Source organism: Oryza sativa, chromosome 4 (genome assembly GCF_034140825.1).
Source record: "Oryza sativa Japonica Group chromosome 4, ASM3414082v1".
NCBI classification, from domain to species: Eukaryota; Viridiplantae; Streptophyta; class Magnoliopsida; order Poales; family Poaceae; genus Oryza; species Oryza sativa.
This window is the reverse complement of record NC_089038.1, coordinates 20,504,444-20,522,603: the sequence shown is the minus strand read 5'-3', so window position 1 is coordinate 20,522,603 and position 18,160 is coordinate 20,504,444. Positions and strand designations below refer to the sequence as shown.

The following is an 18,160-nucleotide window of genomic DNA, read 5'->3' as shown; positions in this document are numbered from 1 at the left end:
ATGAAAGACTCCACTAAATTGTTTTTACCATATATAGATGGGAGGGGGCTATAACTTTATATAGTTTGTTTAGACCCCCTGCTATTTCTTTCATGTATCCGTCATTGATCCAATCCCGTAAATTCTTTTTTTTTTGAAATTGTAGCGAGGGCTCAAGGCGTACAAATATCATTCTCATCGAAAGGTTCCTAATTTGAATCATACAAAGGGTCGTCCTCTCCTCTCTCATGTTGCGCGATCTCCTGTGAGCGGTGGCATGCAATTCCCTCTCAGGAGCTGCGAGCGAGGGATTGGGGTGAGTGCAGCTCCCAACTTGTGGAAGCCAAATCTGATGCGGAAAGGAACTTCAATCCTCAGGCATATGGTTATGGGATCCGTTGGAGCGATTTTCAACTAAAAGATCCTAATTTTAGGATTGGGGGAGTTTAGGGGAACACTTGATCATAGTGTAGTGGCTTAGTAAGAAAGGAGGAAGAAAAATTGAAGGATACTAGTTATAACAATTCACTTCAAGGAACATTTTCAGTGAAATTCTTAAGCTGCACAACACTAATTTTGCATTAGTAAATTGAGTATCTTATAGCGGAGATTGAAAGGTTTAATTATCTAGTGATAGGCACAAACATTTCGTAAAATTTCCCTATCTAATGTAATGTTTATGAATAAAAAAATATTTTTACACCGGAAAAAGACACCTAGTTTGCTTTAACCTTTATTTTTTTTTCTTAATATTAATGAATTAATTTATATTTTTTTTCGTTTTGCTGAATTTTATATGTGTGTCTGGTGCTATCCTTGACGATGTAACGACGCTGACCAGACAAATGATGACTAAAATTAAAGAGCAGGGCACTATCGACTCATCGAGAATGGATAAAATGAGAGGAACACATCGAAAACAAATTTGAGCCGCAAAAGAAACAATAGATGAGGTGTCAAACATATTTCTAAATCTTAAAATTAAGAACCGTGAGATTGAGAGACGTTGATAATGAGTAGATCTGTAGATGATAAACTTATAATAGAACTGCATCAGTTGAGATCATAAAAAATTAGCCAAGGATTTGGCCTAACTTTAAGACTATTATCCGTGACTGGGACAGGCCAGCATAATACAGTATAGCTTGTAGATGAAACACGTGCGCGCACGTACCAGCTACGAATAAAACGTGGCGCTATTGCTCATTTCGCAGTTTTATTTGTCCTCTTCGAGTTCCAGGAAGCTGGTGTTTGTCTGTTCTTGAGCAGATGAACTGCTTAAATCAGTAAACTACTAAAAAAACACAAGGAAGAAGCAGAGAAGGTGCAGTGCAGCTTTGATGCCTAAACATACGTGGAGAAGATCGATAAGAGAAGCGGGCTACACTGGTGGAGAAAGAGACTTTACTCCCGGTTCGTAACCTCCCTTAGTCCCGGTTTTCAAACCGGGACTACCAATCCGAGACTAAAGATCACTATCTTTAGTCCCGGGTGAAAAAAACCAGTAGTAAAAATACATCTTTAGTCCCGGTTGGATAGAGTCTTTTTAGTCCCGGTTGGTAACATCAACCGGGACTAAAAATAGAGCTAGCCTAGCTAGCTAGATCCGGTTGCTCTATTATTATTTTCTTTTCTTCATTGTGTTTTTAATATATTGATTTTACTCTGTCCCCATCCCAAAATCCCAAATAAATTATCCCCAATCCTCAAATCCCCAAATCGGCCATATTCAAATAGATAACAAAATCTTAAAACAAAATTACATCACAACTTCTACAAAATTCATCACAAATACATCATATATTCACGGACATCACACACAAATCAAATACACAGATCCCAATCACAAATTCTTAAAAAAAGAAAAAAAACATAGGCTGTCGGCCGCTGCCGCACCGGCCGCCGGCGCGCCGCCCGCCGCGAGGCCCCTCGATCCGCCGCCGCGCCGCAGCGCCGCCCACCGCCGCGAGGCCGCCGCCCGGGCCTCCGCCCCGCCGCGCCGCCGCGAGGCCGCCGGCCGCCCGATGGGATGATGGGGAGGGAAGGAGAGGAGTTAGAGGAGAAGTTAGAGAGGGGGAAGAGGAAGGGATGATGGGGGAGGGAAGGAGAGGAGGAGGAAGAGGAAGAGATGGGACGAAGAGATAAGGTCAGTGGAGGAAGAGGTGAAGAGATAAAGTTGCCCGTCTCCTCCTCGATCTCACAGATGGCAGATGCCTCGTACTCTCCACCACGATCTTTTGTTCCGGTTGGTATTACCAACCGGGACTAAAAATAGATCTTTAGTCCCGGTTGGTAACACTAACCGGGACTAAATATAGTAGGCATCTTTTTTCCCGGTTGGTGTTACCAACTGGGACTAAAAATAGATCTTTAGTCCCGGTTGGTAACATCAACCGGGACTAAATATTAAAAAGCAGCTCTAAACTTTTGTACCGGGACTAAAGATAATCTTTAATCCCGGTTTTTATTGCAACCGGGACTATTGTGAATTTTGGCTAACCGAGCAAAGATGGTTTCTCCACCAGTGCTACAATATTTGTAGCCAGCTACAACAAGACTCCAAAATATTATGTGTGTATGACATGTGTGACCAATTATTAATGATGTAGTATATATTTGTAGTTAAGTATTGTATGGATTGGTTATAGATTATTTGGAGCTAGTAGTTGACTATACTACTAAACTTGTCTAAGGCAGGGCTGGCCCTAGACCTATGCAGCCGAGGCAATCGCCGGGAGCCCATGAGGGGGGAGGGGCATGACGGTGAGGGGCCAACACCTAATACTAGTAGTCTAATACTTACGTATGGCCTACCTGAAAGCAGAAACGCCCGAGAGACAAGAGGAGTTGCAGCCTCGTCGGCAACTCGGCAGACGGCATCTCGTCGCACAGAGCACAGCCACACAGGCGCACAGCACACGTCGTCGACTCATCGGCAAGACGGCAACTCGCCAACTCGGCATCGCATCGCATAGCACAAGTCACCACTCAGCCAGCCAGCAGCCGCCTCCCGCCTGGAGCCCTGGACGCAATCACGCAAGACGGCAACTCAGCAAGAGTGCAAGACCAGCCGTCCAGGCGTCCAGCCGCCGCTCATCCGCTTCCTGTGACTTGTGAGGTATATTTTTAGTTTAATTTACTAATTTAATAGTTCATATTTTTGCAGTAAGATGATTTCTTGTTTTTATGATTAGGTCTGAGATGTTGCCCAAGAAGCATTTGTTACGTTCTGAGAAAAGGAAAAAGAGAAAACATGGTGATCAATTGGTTGAATCGCAGAGGGATGCTTTACATAAGTTTTTTTGCTGGTTCAAGTAATGTTGATATCAATGAAGTATCTTTTCATGAGAAGCAATGGATATGATGGGGTTCTATTCTTTATAATGTAATGATATTAGTTCCAAGATATAAATATATTGTTATTTTGGTTGACTTTATTTCTTGATAATTACCAGATATGTTAAATTTAATATATAGATGTATTTATTTTTGTTTTGCAAGTAAAGGACCGGCCCTGGTATAAGGCTAAGTTCTTTTTTTCACTTTCCCAACTCACATCTTTCGTTTTCTGCGCGAACGCTTTTCAAACTAATAAAGTTGTATCGTTTGCAAAAAAAAAACAAAAGTTGCTTAAAAAATCATAATAATCCATTTTTAAGTCATTTTTGCTAATACTTAATTAATTATATATTAATAAACCACCACGTTTTCCGTATGAGGAGGTGGAGTTACAAACTCTATCTCCCGAACACAGCCTAATTGTTCACATGGCCAATAAGCCAATAAGGATAGGACAGCTTTTCTTTTGAAAATAAAGACATTGAGTTGTTTTGCTTCTGCACATTTCAGGACAATTTTCCTAAAAAAAATAGGATAGTGAGAGTGAGTTCTCTTTACTTCTGCACATTTGATGGCCCATTCTGTTGTGGTATACTCATGGGCTATTATGCGATTCCAAGTTTCTGGAGGCCCATTAAAAGTTCTCTCGTTTTCTTGCCCCTCTTCTCGATAGAAGCCAGGAGAAGTGTTTGACGATTTTTTATATTTATATTTATATTTTAAAATATTTAAAAAATAAATTATTATTTCAAAGTTTTGCAAAACTATACTCCTACCGTCTTACCGTAGGCGGGGAACTATACTCCTATGAGATGCCACATCACACAGATTGTCTTATCGTAGGGTGATTTACATGCCTCGCCTTACGGTAGGGCGGGAGGGATATATTTTTATAAAACTTTTAAATGATAATTTATTTTTTAAATCTTTTAAAAATTAAATAAAAAATAAAAGAAAAATCAGAATTTTACTGTTTGAGAATTGAGAGCACATTGTTGACTGTTCCCTGCTCTCGGAGCAGTCGAATTCGTCCCGGCACGCGATTTGACAAAGGTAGCTTCGTCTTTCACGATCCATCTGCCAAGAGCCAAGCATCATACTGACATACTCCTACCTAACTTTATCAGGTGCAGTATCTTCAATCAAACTCTCACGAAATGACGATTTCTAAAGACCATCATAGTCCTTTGCTTTGTTGTTGCGAACTGTGGAAAGAAAAAATCAACGTCGGCGAAAAAGACCCGGCAAATTGCATCGGCAGAACGAAGATGTGGCCTTCACCGGATGATCGATCGATCGATCGACCAACCGGCTGAAACAAGGCGGGCGCCGTCGTCCCTCCGGATGACAAGTGGCGGAAAAGTAGTTCGAGCCGGCGTGGTGGTTGTTACCGACGGAGGCGAAAATCGGCGCATGTATATACTTCTTTCGTTTCAAACTGAACAATTATACCATAATACTATAAATTGGATACAATATGTCATATCCCATACTTGATTGATTTATTTTAGGATAGATAGAGTATGTATGAATTATGACAGGTGACGTAGTGTACGTGCTTTGATAAACAAGAAATGTATGGTGCAGCATGTGTATGCAAGGGGTAAAGAAGAAGCCACGCAAAGGAAAAGATGGGTGAGATGAGGAGGTTGAGGATGAGATAGCTCCCCTTGGAAAGATGCAATATATAGAAGCCTAACCTAAGCACTAGGCTAGTTTGGTGATAGTCTTCTTGAGCAACCGATGGCCAAGCAAAGCCTAGCAGTAGATGATGTAGGATAACAGCACTATGTTAGAGTGCTAGCGATGGCTAGGATCGGCTGTTGTCGGTGACAATTGACACTAAAATTGTTTGGGATAATAAGGGATAGTTTATCCACCATAGAAGATGTATTTCTCTCCAAGTAACTTATTTAGTTAGGGTTCCTATGGTTAAACTTATCCATTTGGATTTGAGGCCAGATTTGATGTATGAGGTAGTACATGCATACACCAATACATTCAGTATTCAATTCTTGTATCCACGCTATATGAGACTAGATCTTTTGGAGAAGAAGACTGACGCCCAGTTTTACTAGAAAGCATAAGAGTTTGTACATATTCAAAAGGCTGGGGATTCTAGTTTACAAAAGAATTTAAAAACGTACAAATAAGATACACAAAGGATTGAAGTTTCACAACATGTTGAATACTAAAAAAACAAAACCATAGGAATTACTCAAAACATATGTTTGGATGACTCATAGAAAAATGCATTAATTAGTTTACCGCATCTCACTATGCCACAAGTGTGTCATGCCACACAAAGTGAGGCTAGCAATTTGTTGCTACAAGTGTGGCTAACATTGGCGAGAATTTGAGTCTATGACGCGTAGGCCCAATGACTAGCAAAATAAGACATGAAAGAAGTGTGGTAACCAACCAAACACTATATTAACAAATAGTGGCATGCCTAAGGTTTGGCATGGCAACCATTTTGAGCCAACCAAACAGCCCCTAAGACTACGTATAACTTATATTAGAAAGAGAAAGTTTGCATTGGACTTCTCAAAAGAAAAGAGAGTGCATGCTTTAATCCTATGAAATCGACGCACAGGGACATATACCATTGGAATTCGACAAGTTCTGGGCTCCTTTGGAACATGAAAATTTAGAAACGTAGGAATAGGAAAAATATAGAAATGAACGTCGTGACATATACAATTTTATAGGAATTGAACATAGAGGAAAACATGTTGTTGAGATACTCCATATATAGAAAACTTACAGGAATTTAAGAGGGAAAATAGTACTAAAATAGAGTTGATAGGAGAGATGAAGAGAGAAAGTGCCTTGGACTTCTCCAAGGAAATCAATATATGAGGTTTGAGCTCATGTTTGAAATCCTCCAAAAAGTGGAAGAAAGGAATAGTTCCTAGGAAATTTGTTAGCTCAATCCTACATTAATCCAAAAGATCATGTAGCAAAAGTTCCCATAGAATTCAAATCCTTTAAAAATCCTACATAATTCCTTTGTTCCAAAAGAACCCTCAAATTCTTTGATCAAAAGGACGGATCAATATCCTCCATTTTTCATATAAAAATCCTACGATTCAATGTGTATGAGAGCGTGGGTATGTGTGTGGATGTGAGTATGGTGTGTTGTGTCATATTGTACTAAGGTGCAGGCAACTCATGCATACAACACTCATAAATGTACATACGTGTACATGATCCCTAACACGCATCACACTAGAGAATGGAGTGTGCTAAACCCTAAGCCTCCAAAGATGCTTAGGGCTTATTCGGAATGCAGGATTAAAAAAACATTGTAATAGGAAAATCATAGAAATGTGATAGGAATGCACGTATAAAACAGAGGATTGAAAAACACAGGAATGCTATATAAACATGTGTTCGGATAGAGCGTTGGAAAAACATAGGAATTTTTAAAGAATTTACCCACTGACTAAAATCTTCATGTGTCAGAGGAGTGAAGCTTGTGGAGATTAGTTTGTTGATTGCCTCGTTCCCATACATAGGAAAAATAAAAAGAGCTCGGAGTGGATTGTTAGTTTTCCTGTGGAATGGATGGCCAAGGAAATTTTCCTTCGGATTTTCTCCGATTTTCCTACAAGCGATTCTTCTGATCCGAATGCTGCTACAGTACCCGAATCCATAGGAATGCAAATCCTATATTTTTCCTAAGTTTACCCTCCGATCCGAATAAGCCCTTAAGGTCCTGTTCCGAAAAGAAGTCGGTGAAAATATGGAGAAATCATATTCTGGCTTCTAATTTATTTTTTTTATTTCTACAATAGCAACTTCTCAAAATTAGAATGAAAATCTGTACCATTCGAAGAAGCCTTATATTCTAGAAAAGATTGCAGCTATCATAAGTTTTTTTTGGACAGACAGAGTACTGAACAATTTATCAGAATCTGTAGACTATTCTTTCCCATATAGGGGTGGAAACGAGCCGGCTCGGCTCGGCTCGGCTTGCAATGGCTCGCAACAAGCTAGGCTTGGCTTGGCTCGGCTCGGTTAGAGAAACGAGCTAAAACATGAGCTCGGCTCGGCTTGTTTTCTGGCTCAAGCCAGCTCGAGCTGGCTTGCGAGCCTTCCGTTGAAGCTATATAATTTATAATCATTAAGAAAAGCAATAACAAATTAACAACATGTAAAATTAAAATAACTTTATATATTCAATTCATCAAAATATAGGCGATAAATTACATATTGACAAATAATAACTCCACTAGAAAATAAAATTATCCATATAAATACATGATGGCATAGGCTCACGATCCAAATCAAGCGGCTCGCGAGCCAGCTCGGGCTCAGCTCGTTTCAGAAACGAGCTGAAAAGGAGGCTTGGGCTTGGCTCGTTTGGCATTCAAGCCGAGCCGAGCTAAGCGAGCTCGAGCCAAGCCCGAGCTGAGCTCACAAGCCCAAGCTTTTTTTTCACTTCTATTCCCATATATTCCCAACTTCTCTCCCTCGTTTTCCGCTTACATGCTTTTCAAATTGCTAAACGTTACGTGTTTTGTAAAAAGTTTATATATAAAAGTTGCTTTAAAAAATTATATTATCTATTTTTTAAATTTTTTATAGCTAATACCTAATTAATCATGTGATAATCTATTGCTCTGTTTTTCGTACGGAGGGGAGGGGCCGGTTTCCCAACCCCTCGAAAAAGAACGCGGCCTTAGAGAAGCTTTTAATTGTGGGAGAAGCCACGGCTCTTGAAAGCTACCTCAACCTCAACACGTCCATTGAATTAGAAAATACGATTATACGAACCACACCTGTATGCATCCTATGTAACGTGAGCGGCAGCTCCAAACCAAACGCTCGTTTAGCATAAACCGCTCACAACCGTCGATTTGTCGATCGAACGGCCGCTGTATCCCGGCGGCGCGCCCCAGCCGCCGCAACCGTTCCCAAGGAGAATTTCAGAGGGACCAAACACGAAAAACACCCGCCTCCATTATTTGGAGCCGTATCCGTCATCTGCACAGCGACCATCCATCCCCCCCACTGCCTCGCCCCCGCCCCCAGTAGCGATCTCCACCGAGCCCGTCCCCCTCGCTAGCTAGCTTTCCCGGACTCTTCTCCTCCTATCCCAATCCTAAACATTATGAATTATCCTCTGCATTATTGCCTGGAAACCAATCAGTTTTAAAATCAGTCCACTCCTTGTTACTAAACGACCAAATGATGATCAGGTTATCGTAAGGGGAAGGATCTCTCTCTGAAAGACCGAAACGATCGCTTGCATTTCGCGAGAAACAAAATGCAGAGCTAGCGATCGAGGTGACAGATGACGATGCAACGTAATGCGTATACCCAGATCGTAGCGCCCGGATCGCGCGTGGTTCACGTATCGGTCGCCGTCGCGTTGCTTTCGCGGGGCAAGGAGCGCATTGAGAGAGTGATCGCTACCGTCGTGTGTCGTCGCTAAGTGAATTACTAGTGTAGCCTAGTTGTCGATTAATGCTAAAAAAAATTCTCAAAGATTCTAGGAGTACACTTGCGTTGTCTTAATACGCACGCAGCGGTGTGGCTGGCTAGTGGCTACTACTGATCCAATTATTTGATGAGACACCCATGGTTGGTTAGTTTGATTACATCATCTTATAATTATTTTTTTTCTTATGTGTGTATATATATATACGCGCACTTGCCGTTCTCTGCATTTGCCGGGACAAAGTCGAGAGCTAGAGGAAGCTAAGCTAGGCTAGAGCGAATCAGCTGGGTTGCTAGCTTTGGTTGCTCACTTTGCTCTGCTTTTGCCTCGCCTTGGCTGAGCTCTGCTCGGCTCGGTTCGTGCATGGCCGTAGGAGCAGCTGCCACCGCGCGCGGCGTGCTCCGCTCTGCATGGGCCTGCAGCTCGCCGTCCGGCCTCCGGCAGCCGTGACCGGCCGGCCGCGCGCCGTTTGAGCGAGCGTCGTCGTCGACGCCGGGGTTCCATCGCTGTGTTTGTTGACTGAGCAAGCAAGCGCGATGCCTCCTCTGACGCCGCACATCGAGAAGGGCTACGCCGGTGGCCGGCAGAGCAGGCAGCAGGAGGCGTCGGCTGCGGCGGCGGCGGCGGCGGCGGCGGCGGGCGGGCAGCTGCTGCTGCAGCGGGGGCCGGGGCAGCGGTCGGCGTCGTTCCACGGGCGCGGCACGGAGCCGTGGCACCAGCTGGCGAGGCAGAGGCCCAAGACGCAGCCGGACCTGCTCGCCGGCGTGAGGGGGAGGGCGACGGCGGCGAGCTTCGGCCCCGCCGCGGCCGCCGGCGGCGGCGAGCAGCTGGAGCCGGAGGCCGCCGGGAGGAGGACGCCGAGCAAGGTGCTGGTGAGCGTGGCGGTGCAGCGGAGCCTGTGGCCGCTGCACGTCATGGCGTCGGCGGCGTGGAGCGTGGCCGACCTGGTGGCCGCCGCCGTCGCGCTCTACGTCAAGGAAGGCCGGCGGCCGCCGCTGCCGTCCGCCGACCCGTCGGACTTCGGCCTCCACTACTCCCAGTTCAGCTTAGAGAGTAAGTGCGCGTTCTAACTGGATAATTTGATAGATTACGGACAAAGAAAAGAATATTCACTTGGATGAATGAAATATTATAAAACTAAAGAAATAATTTAGAATATGTTATCTAAACAATGATGATGTAGATTTTTTTTAAAAAAAAATAAATCGTGCTTTTTAAGAGCATATGATGACATGAACAATCCATACATGAATAATCGTGCTTTTTAATTATTAAGATGGAGTATTTAGAACACGCTCGACTGCATCTTGCACCACCTGCATATGCACTTTGATATCTTATTGTTACTGTTTTGTGACAAAAATTTGCACCAAAGTTTCATCTCATTTCATCTTTTATCCAAATCAAGAACGTACTCCATACACTTAAAACTGGATCAGATCAATCCATTCATGTTAGTACTACTCTGATGGTGATACTAATCAGACCAATCCATCCAAAGATTCCTAAAGATGCATTGGTCAACTGCTGCCTGGGCCATGTGTCACTGAGATATTTTCCTCTGCTCGAACACTTTGGCCCCGTCAGACAGGCAGGTCGGCTTCAAGCCTAAAATATCAGCTTAGTTATACCACCTTGGCTGAAAGCCTGAAATAAATGAAGCCAATACGAGTTGTTCTGATCATACAGTTCAGGTTCAAATGGTATAACAATATTCAGGCATTAAATTAGTGAAAAATATGACACTAGGTTCATCTAGTTCTTTCACTGAATTAATGTGCTTCTGTCTTAAGTTCTAATCCACCATTGATCCGGTGATAAATCTTTACGGTTGCTTAGGTTTGGACCCAAGGGAAAAGGTGATGGAACTGGGTTCCAGGAGCTTCTTCCTCTGCCCAAAATCTTCAGCTGCTGTTCATGCTCCATCACCTTCCTGCTCCTCTGATGAAGCAAGCAGGATCAGGGATAGGGATGCTCCTGCAGCTGCAAGAGCAGGCGCAGCGCCGGCTTGGGTGAGCTACATGCAGTTCTGGCCCATGATGTAGAGGTAGCTGGTAGCTACATCTCGTATACAGACATATGTATTTGTATCCTAGACTGTTCAGAATAGTTCATGTTCCCCGGTGTGTGTTTGTACAATAGTAGCTCTGTGGATTCAAGAATCAAGAACAGGGTCAGAATTTCTGATGTATTTGAAAATTACCGATGGCCCAGATGAATAACCGAATAGATTTGTCATCTGGGTGACAATTGGCAGCAAATAATAAAGCTTCAGAAGATGGTAGTGTAGATATGAAGGGTTTCTTTGGTAAGGAATTTTGAATGATTTTCACACGAATTAGTTCATTTTCTTAAAAGTTCCCGCAAAATCCCTCTGATCTAAAGGAGGCCGTAGTACTAGTGTGTTTGTAATATCCTCTTTGGTGCAAAATTGCCTGGCTCACAGGACAACGGCAGATTCAGAAATGTTGAATGGATTTGTGCGTGATCAGGACAGTTTTAAAGCTTATTTGTTGGAAATAAAGTCGTTATCGTGGAACACTAAGCACGTTTATGTTGCTATCTTTTGTGTCCATAACTAATTTTTGGAGGTAAGCAGCGGATGATGACTGACGTGTGGATTATACATGGGAGAAGGAAATCTACATGCTATAGCCCTGCCTTTTGTTTTGCTTTTGTCCATCTCTTTCATGAAGAAGAGATGTGTCGTTCATCATCTGCAGATGCAAATCAAACTTCTCTTTTGCACCAAAGATCAGCACACTGAATGGTTAAACAGAAAAAATGGCTGACATCATGGGTGTAGCTGTTTCAGATTCCTTCTAGAATTCAGGATAGAGTCAGATGACAAGATATAGAACATAACATAAACTGAAATTGGAAAAAGTACGAATTACCCCTCGAATTATCGCGGTCGTCCGAATTACCCCCTAAACCACAAAACTGGACATTTTTCACCCCAAACTATGTAAACCGGACGAATTACCCCCGGTGGTTTTGGTCTACGTGGCATACACGTGGCATCCAGTCAGCGTTTTCTAATAAAAAATTGTGGGACCCGCATGTCATAGTATTCACTTTCCCTCTCTCTCACTCTTCCTCTCCTCTCTCTCTCTCACTCTATCTCACTCTTCACTGCTTCGGGAAGACACGGCGGCAGCGGGAGACACGGAGGAGCGGGCGGCGGGCGGCGGAAGGCGGCGCGGGCGCGACGCACGGGGGCGGCCGGCGCACGGGGGCGGGCGACGAGGTGCCTCTCCGCATACCGCTCCGCGCGTCCCGTGGCGAGGTCGACGGCGTCGACGAGCCACCGCGCGCGGCCGGCATCGTAGCGCGCCGAGCGGACCTCGCGGCGGATGCGGGTGCGGGGGAGGTCCGGGAGGGAGCGGCGGCGGCGACCGCGCGGGGCGCAGAGGCATCCTCGTCCGCTTCTCCGCCGCTGCCCGCCTCGTCCGCCGCCCGCCTCTCCGCGGCCGCTCGCCTCCCCTGCCTTGTCCGCCTCCCGCCTCTTCGCCGCCGCTCGCCTCGCCCGCCTCGTCCGCCTCTCCGCCGCCGCCCGCCTGCCTCTCCGTCTCGTCGACGCCGTCGACCTCGCCACGGGACGTGCGGAGCGGTACGCGGCAAGGCACCTCGTCGCCCGCCCCCGTGCGCGTCGCCGCGACGCCGCCGTCCGCCGCCCGCCCCCGTGCGCCGCCGCCCGCCGCCCGCTCCTCCGTGCCTCCCGCCGCCGCCGATAGAGTGAAGCAGTGAAGAGTGAGAGAGAGAGAAGAGAGGAAGAGTGAGAGAGAGAGGAAAGTGAAGACTATGACATGCGGGTCCCACAATTTTTTTTATTAGAAAACACTGACTGGGATGCCACGTAGACCAAAATCACCGCGGATTTGATCGAGGGGGGTAATTCGTCCGATTTGCATAGTTTGGGGTAAAAAAATGTCCGGTTTTGTGGTTCAGGGGGATAATTCGGACGACTCCGATAGTTGGGGGGGGATTCGTACTTTTTCCACTGAAATTCTATTAGTTATTCAGATCCATCTAGTATAGAACGCCACATTGACCGGCCAGCATACAACGCACGCACAACATACTTGAAGTTTAAAGCCGATATATTGACAGAATTACAGAATAGCAGAATTGCACAATATTGCATCAGGCGATTACTGATACAAAATAACATTGTTATCATCAAAATACGCCAATAGGAAAATCAAGAGATAATTCTAGCCACAGAGGGGTCTTGTGTTCGTAATAGAACTGTCCCACCTCTCGCCATTTTCAAGATAAAGATGATTGCAAGAATGGCAAAGAAAAGAGATAAAATGCTGTTCCCCAATACAACACTAAACTTCAACAACAGCCTTACAAGGTTACAGCCCTACTTTGATGCGGTTACCCGTGAACCAATTTATACAAGGATACATGCCCATCAAACTAATCTAATCTACATATCACATTACAAATGGATACTACAATTTTTTTTCTCCTCCGTTGTAGAGAATTGGCACTGAACAGATAGTACACAACAAGCATCCCAGACAAATCAAGGTGGGAGCCTTCTGTCCAAGGAACATGCCCGCTCTCGCATCCACAAAAATCAACCAATATGCAGGCTACCCCCATAGTACGGGCATGACCCAATGCTCTACCGCAGCTAACCTTCTTAAAGTTTATGTAATCCTTCCTGATTGGTCAACTAATGTACCTACTTGATCCCCACAAATTGCTTTGGAGATATTGCCAGGCTCTAACATGTTGAAGATGACAACTGCAAGAAATGAACACATAAAAATCATCTTATGAACACCGCAAAAACAATAAGAACACAACTTTGTAATGGCTAGTGCATGGAGGCTGACCAGGAATATTATTTTCCTGACAACATGTAATCGCTGTCATATCCATTCTGCTGAATCCTCTAGCCGCTAACTCCCTAAATGAGATGTGCTCAAAAGGTGGATTGTTGTTGCCCCTAGGAGGACAACCATAATCGTCATCTCCGGCGGTACCTTTAAGCACAACATCTGCATTGACTGGTTGACAACAAATCTAATCAGATATATGTCAATGCAAAAATAATCACACCTAAGAAATGGGAACAGTCAATTCAAGCTCATTAACCAAAGCCACAAGAAGCCGCTTTAGGAGGGAATTTCAGCAACATACTTTCAGAAGCTCTCAAGGCAGCAGCTGTATCTGTGGTGAAAAGTGGATTTCCTATGCCAGCACCAATACCAGCAAAGATAACGACCCTTCCTTTTTCAAGATGGCGTATGGCTCGTCGCCTTATGTATGGCTCTGCAACTTCTTGCATCATCAGTGCAGTTTGGACTCGTGTCTCCACACCTATCTTTTCTAGTGACGCTTGGAGCAGTACTGCATTCATCACTGATGCCATCATCCTGACAAAATTCAAAGAGACTGGCATAAATATAAACAGATAAAGCAAAATTAGATCATCATGTCAAAGGAAAACATGATTCCATTGGTCATTTCTAAGTTACATAATGTAATCTGTGCCTAATTACTGATCGTACCACATGTGCTTGAACTGGAGCTACCAATTCTGGTGTTCATTAGATACATATAAGGAATGTGCATGGTGAAGATCAGGATACAAAACATCATGCAACTATCAAAAGGACTATTTGGGACCAATGCTGCATCTGCATGACTGCATCACATCACCCAATTTCGAAATGGATCAAAACAATAGCATGGAGGCTTAATGTAGAGACTGAGCTTAGTAGTCTGCTCTGGATTAGCAACTGCAAAGAACTGTCCAATTGTATGATCAATGAATTATACTGGTAATAGTGAAGTCCAATCAGTTAAATAAGCATCTGTAGTCCTTTAGGCTTTAGCTCAATTACCCCACGGACATTAAAAAATTACCATGGCAGCATGCCTCTAATGACTTCCAGCCAGTCACAAATACATGATACACAACAAGAATGCAAACAGTTCCAAAGAGGTTTTACTAGCATCCAAAGGCAGCCAGTCTTTGACCAATCAGGCAATCAGTGCAATGGGAAGGGAATATGATCAAGAAGGTTCTGTAAATAATTTTATTTGCTGGCAAAGTGGGATTTTTGTTCACATTCTGGCGATCATGACCTTCCAAAACCTTCATGGTACAGTAGCATGAAAGAGTAGAACACAAGCAGGACAAACATTGATAGCAAATAATAATGAAAACGAGTGTTAACTGTTTACAACAACACTGATTCTGAGGAAGTTACCCGATTGAGTATGTTGAAGCTCTATCAGTGCCCGTTGCAGAAACCCAAGTGTCGCCGCAGAATATATTCCGACCTCCCACAACAATTGACACCTGATTGGACCAAAGTAATATTAATTCGGCAATCATTGATTGCAATCGGTAAAAAGTATCTCCAGAGTTGATGTGTTTTCATTTACCTCAACACCATGGCGGCATGCCACTTGAACTTCTCGGGCAATCAGCATAATTACCTGGCAAGATCACAAAGTTTTGTGTGAAAATTCAGGACAGCATCAGACTGGGTGGACGCATAGCTAACAAAATACCTTAGGATCAACATTTTGAGGAGGCGCTCCAGCCAATGCTGTGCCCCCAATCTTGAGAAGCACCCTTTTCCATTTTGGATTTGATGGAGGGGCCAATCTGGAGCTGCCGCCGAAGGTGGGGGTGCTACTGCCAGAAGGAGCGTGCCTGCGAGGCGATGCAAAGCATTAGTTCGTCACTACGACCATCAGATCCCCGAACTAATCAACGCCAAAGATGCAAAGGAGGAGCCACCTTTTGCTGCTATGCTGCTGCGGTTGCCGTGGCTTGTTGTCGTCGTCGGAGGCCACCAACGCCTTGGAGGAAGCGGGAGAAGACGAGTTGCCGACGATCTGCTCCATCTTCTTGAACCAGGGCCAGTGGCTGACGGCAGAGGCCCCCGAGCCGGCGAGCCGCTGGCACTCCACCTTGTACCGCTTCTTGAGGTTGTCGATCTTGTTCTTGCACTGCTCCACGCTCTTGCCCCCGCTGCTCTTGCCCTGCCCGTCGGTCACGGCGGCGGCGACGTCCTCCCAGTCCCGACCCCGCAGGTTCCCCCGGTTGAGCTGCTCGAACCGGTCCGTGTACGAGTCGAGGAGGCTGCTGATGGCGCCGTCCGTCCACTCCTCCCGGTCCTTGCGGTACTCCGACGAGCCGGCCGCGACCCCGCCCCCGCCACCGCCGCCCCCGCCGCGGCCCTTCTTCCCCGCGCCGCCGCCACCTCCGCCGCTGTTGAGGTAGGAGCAGTACTCTCCCCCATCGCTGAACTCCTCCGCCCGGTCCCTCCCCCGCTTGGAGTGGTGCGCCGCCGCCGCCGCCGCCTTCCCTCGCTCCGCGCTGTGGTTTCCCTCCTCCTGCCCCATCGGAGCGAAGGGGCCCACGCCCGCCCCGGCCCCGGCGACCGAGGCCGCATCGCCGAAGCAGAAGGCCTGGGCCTGCTGCTGCGGCGGCGGCGGCGCGGCCTGCGACGACGCCGCCGCCGCCGCCGCCTCCTCCTCGGGGACGGGGCCGTCACCGAGGAGACCGAAGTCGTCGTCGCAGGAGGCCATCGTATCGTGGGTGGTGGTGGCGGCGTTAGGGCTACGCGCCGCGCGGGCTCCGCTCCCCGGCCACGGCGGCGGCGGCGGCAAGCGGCGGCGTCGTTGGCGTTAGGGGGGGAGGGGGGTGACGACGTTACGCCCGCCCCGCGCGGCCGGTGGCGATGGCGCTCGCCGCCGCGCTTGGGTTATGGGGGGGGATTGGGGGCGACCCACGGAGCCGTCACGGATCGCTCACGGCTCCGTCACCTCTCGGCGCGTTACACGTTGGGAGCGAGGGGTAGTAGTGGGGCCCACGGCGCAGCGGGAAAAAAAGAAGTGGACCCCACCGGTCGGTCCCATATACGACGGGCTTTGGAAACTATGACCGTTGACTAAGCACCGTTTGAGCTGATCTGAATTCGGACAAGTTTATAAAGCTGGGAACTATTTTATGTGGCGGTGAATTTATAACTACTTCATTCATTTCACGATATAAGTCATTTTAGTATTTTCTATATTTATATTGATATTATATATAAATGTGAAAAATAATAGAATAACTTATATGATGAAACGAAGGGAGTATAATCTTTATCACTAATGCGTGAGTCCTTTAATATCAGTAAAATTTTTGTACTCTCTAACTCAAATACAAATACTCCTCCTGATCTCTAATTTCTAATCTATCATTTGATTCCGTGGATGTTCACAAGAGGGAACCGAGCATTATTGACCATAGGTCGTTGACTCGCTGAGAATCAATGTTTTATGTTAAGCTATTAGCTATTGTGGCTTGGGTAATTATACTGCTATAAACAATACATTGGACCTTACAATTTAGGCCATGCTGCTAGACTGCCGGTTTCATATGCAGTCACTTGTGTTCACTCACATCTTCACAACAATAGCATAAAGTCTTCTATATACTGCTATATAGAAAGTTTGAAAAACGTATTAGTGGAAACGGAGGTAAAATCTAAATTTTAATCAGAAAAGAACCGGACCAACGCAAGCGAACTTACAGCTAGCAGTCAAGAACCACAAGAATATCCATCAATCAACCATTCAACAGCCCCAAAGAGTCAAAATATTTATGCACGTATAACGTTTTATTTAAGTTTGAGGCGACAAGCAATTAGAATCCATATACATTTTAGTCGCCGCAATGTAGGTCCATTAGTCCTATTGTGCTCCGTCTTGTGCGAGTCATTAAAAAAAATGCCAAAAAAAATTTTCCAGATAGGCTCATGAATTTCACAAAATGAATACTCCTACCTTTTTATTTAGGATGGAAAAATGATAACCCAAAATATCCCAAGATAATTTCCTATAATATTTGGAACTGCCAAGTAGTTTCAATGAAATATTGTGGTTCAAGACTGTATAAAACAGATGTGACGTGATGATATCCGAGGTTACAGGACCAATCTTATCTGTAGAGATGGAAAAAGATGGATTCAAACATGAAGTTTTACTACAGCTGGATATCTTGAACGAGCTAAAAGATATTCCATGTTGTAATTTGCACTTAATACATGTCACTGTACCAGCGATGTTTGGAAGAGAACAAAGAGTCCTGCTTCTCAGTTCAGTTTAGAGATTTAGGGAATTTATCTCCTAACCAATAGGTTTTGAGAGTTGAACAAAGAAAGCGTATTTGAGAAAGAATATAAGCTGATAGCATTATATTGTATTATAAAAAGGCACACCTTTAAACTGAGATTACCAACCAACATGAAATCCTTTGGTACTGCAGTTAAGAACAATATCGGAGTGAAACTTGACAATTTGCAATGCCCATAGGCAGGTGCCCGCAAGAAAAACGTATGCAACACGATAAAAATCGTTCAAGAT

At 45.2% G+C, this 18,160-nt stretch overlaps 2 protein-coding genes across 2 annotated transcripts; one reads left to right on the top strand and one right to left on the bottom strand.

Moving 5' to 3' along the window:
• Positions 1–8,992: 8,992 nt before the first annotated feature.
• LOC4335754 (uncharacterized) lies at positions 8,993–11,058 on the top strand. Its single transcript, XM_015781615.3, has 2 exons — positions 8,993–9,820; positions 10,607–11,058. The coding sequence occupies exons 1-2, from the start codon at positions 9,304–9,306 to the stop codon at positions 10,810–10,812; spliced, it is 723 nt and encodes a 240-aa protein (XP_015637101.1). The 5' UTR covers positions 8,993–9,303; the 3' UTR covers positions 10,813–11,058.
• Positions 11,059–13,054: 1,996 nt separating this feature from the next.
• On the bottom strand, positions 13,055–16,484 carry LOC4335753 (uridylate kinase PUMPKIN, chloroplastic). The gene is made up of 7 exons (XM_015781709.3): positions 15,543–16,484; positions 15,311–15,455; positions 15,182–15,235; positions 15,004–15,095; positions 13,928–14,163; positions 13,621–13,794; positions 13,055–13,529 (listed from the first exon to the last, which is right to left on the bottom strand). Exons 1-7 carry the CDS (start codon positions 16,334–16,336, stop codon positions 13,432–13,434), a joined length of 1,593 nt encoding a protein of 530 aa, XP_015637195.1. The 5' UTR covers positions 16,337–16,484; the 3' UTR covers positions 13,055–13,431.
• Between the last annotated feature and the right edge of the window lie 1,676 nt (positions 16,485–18,160).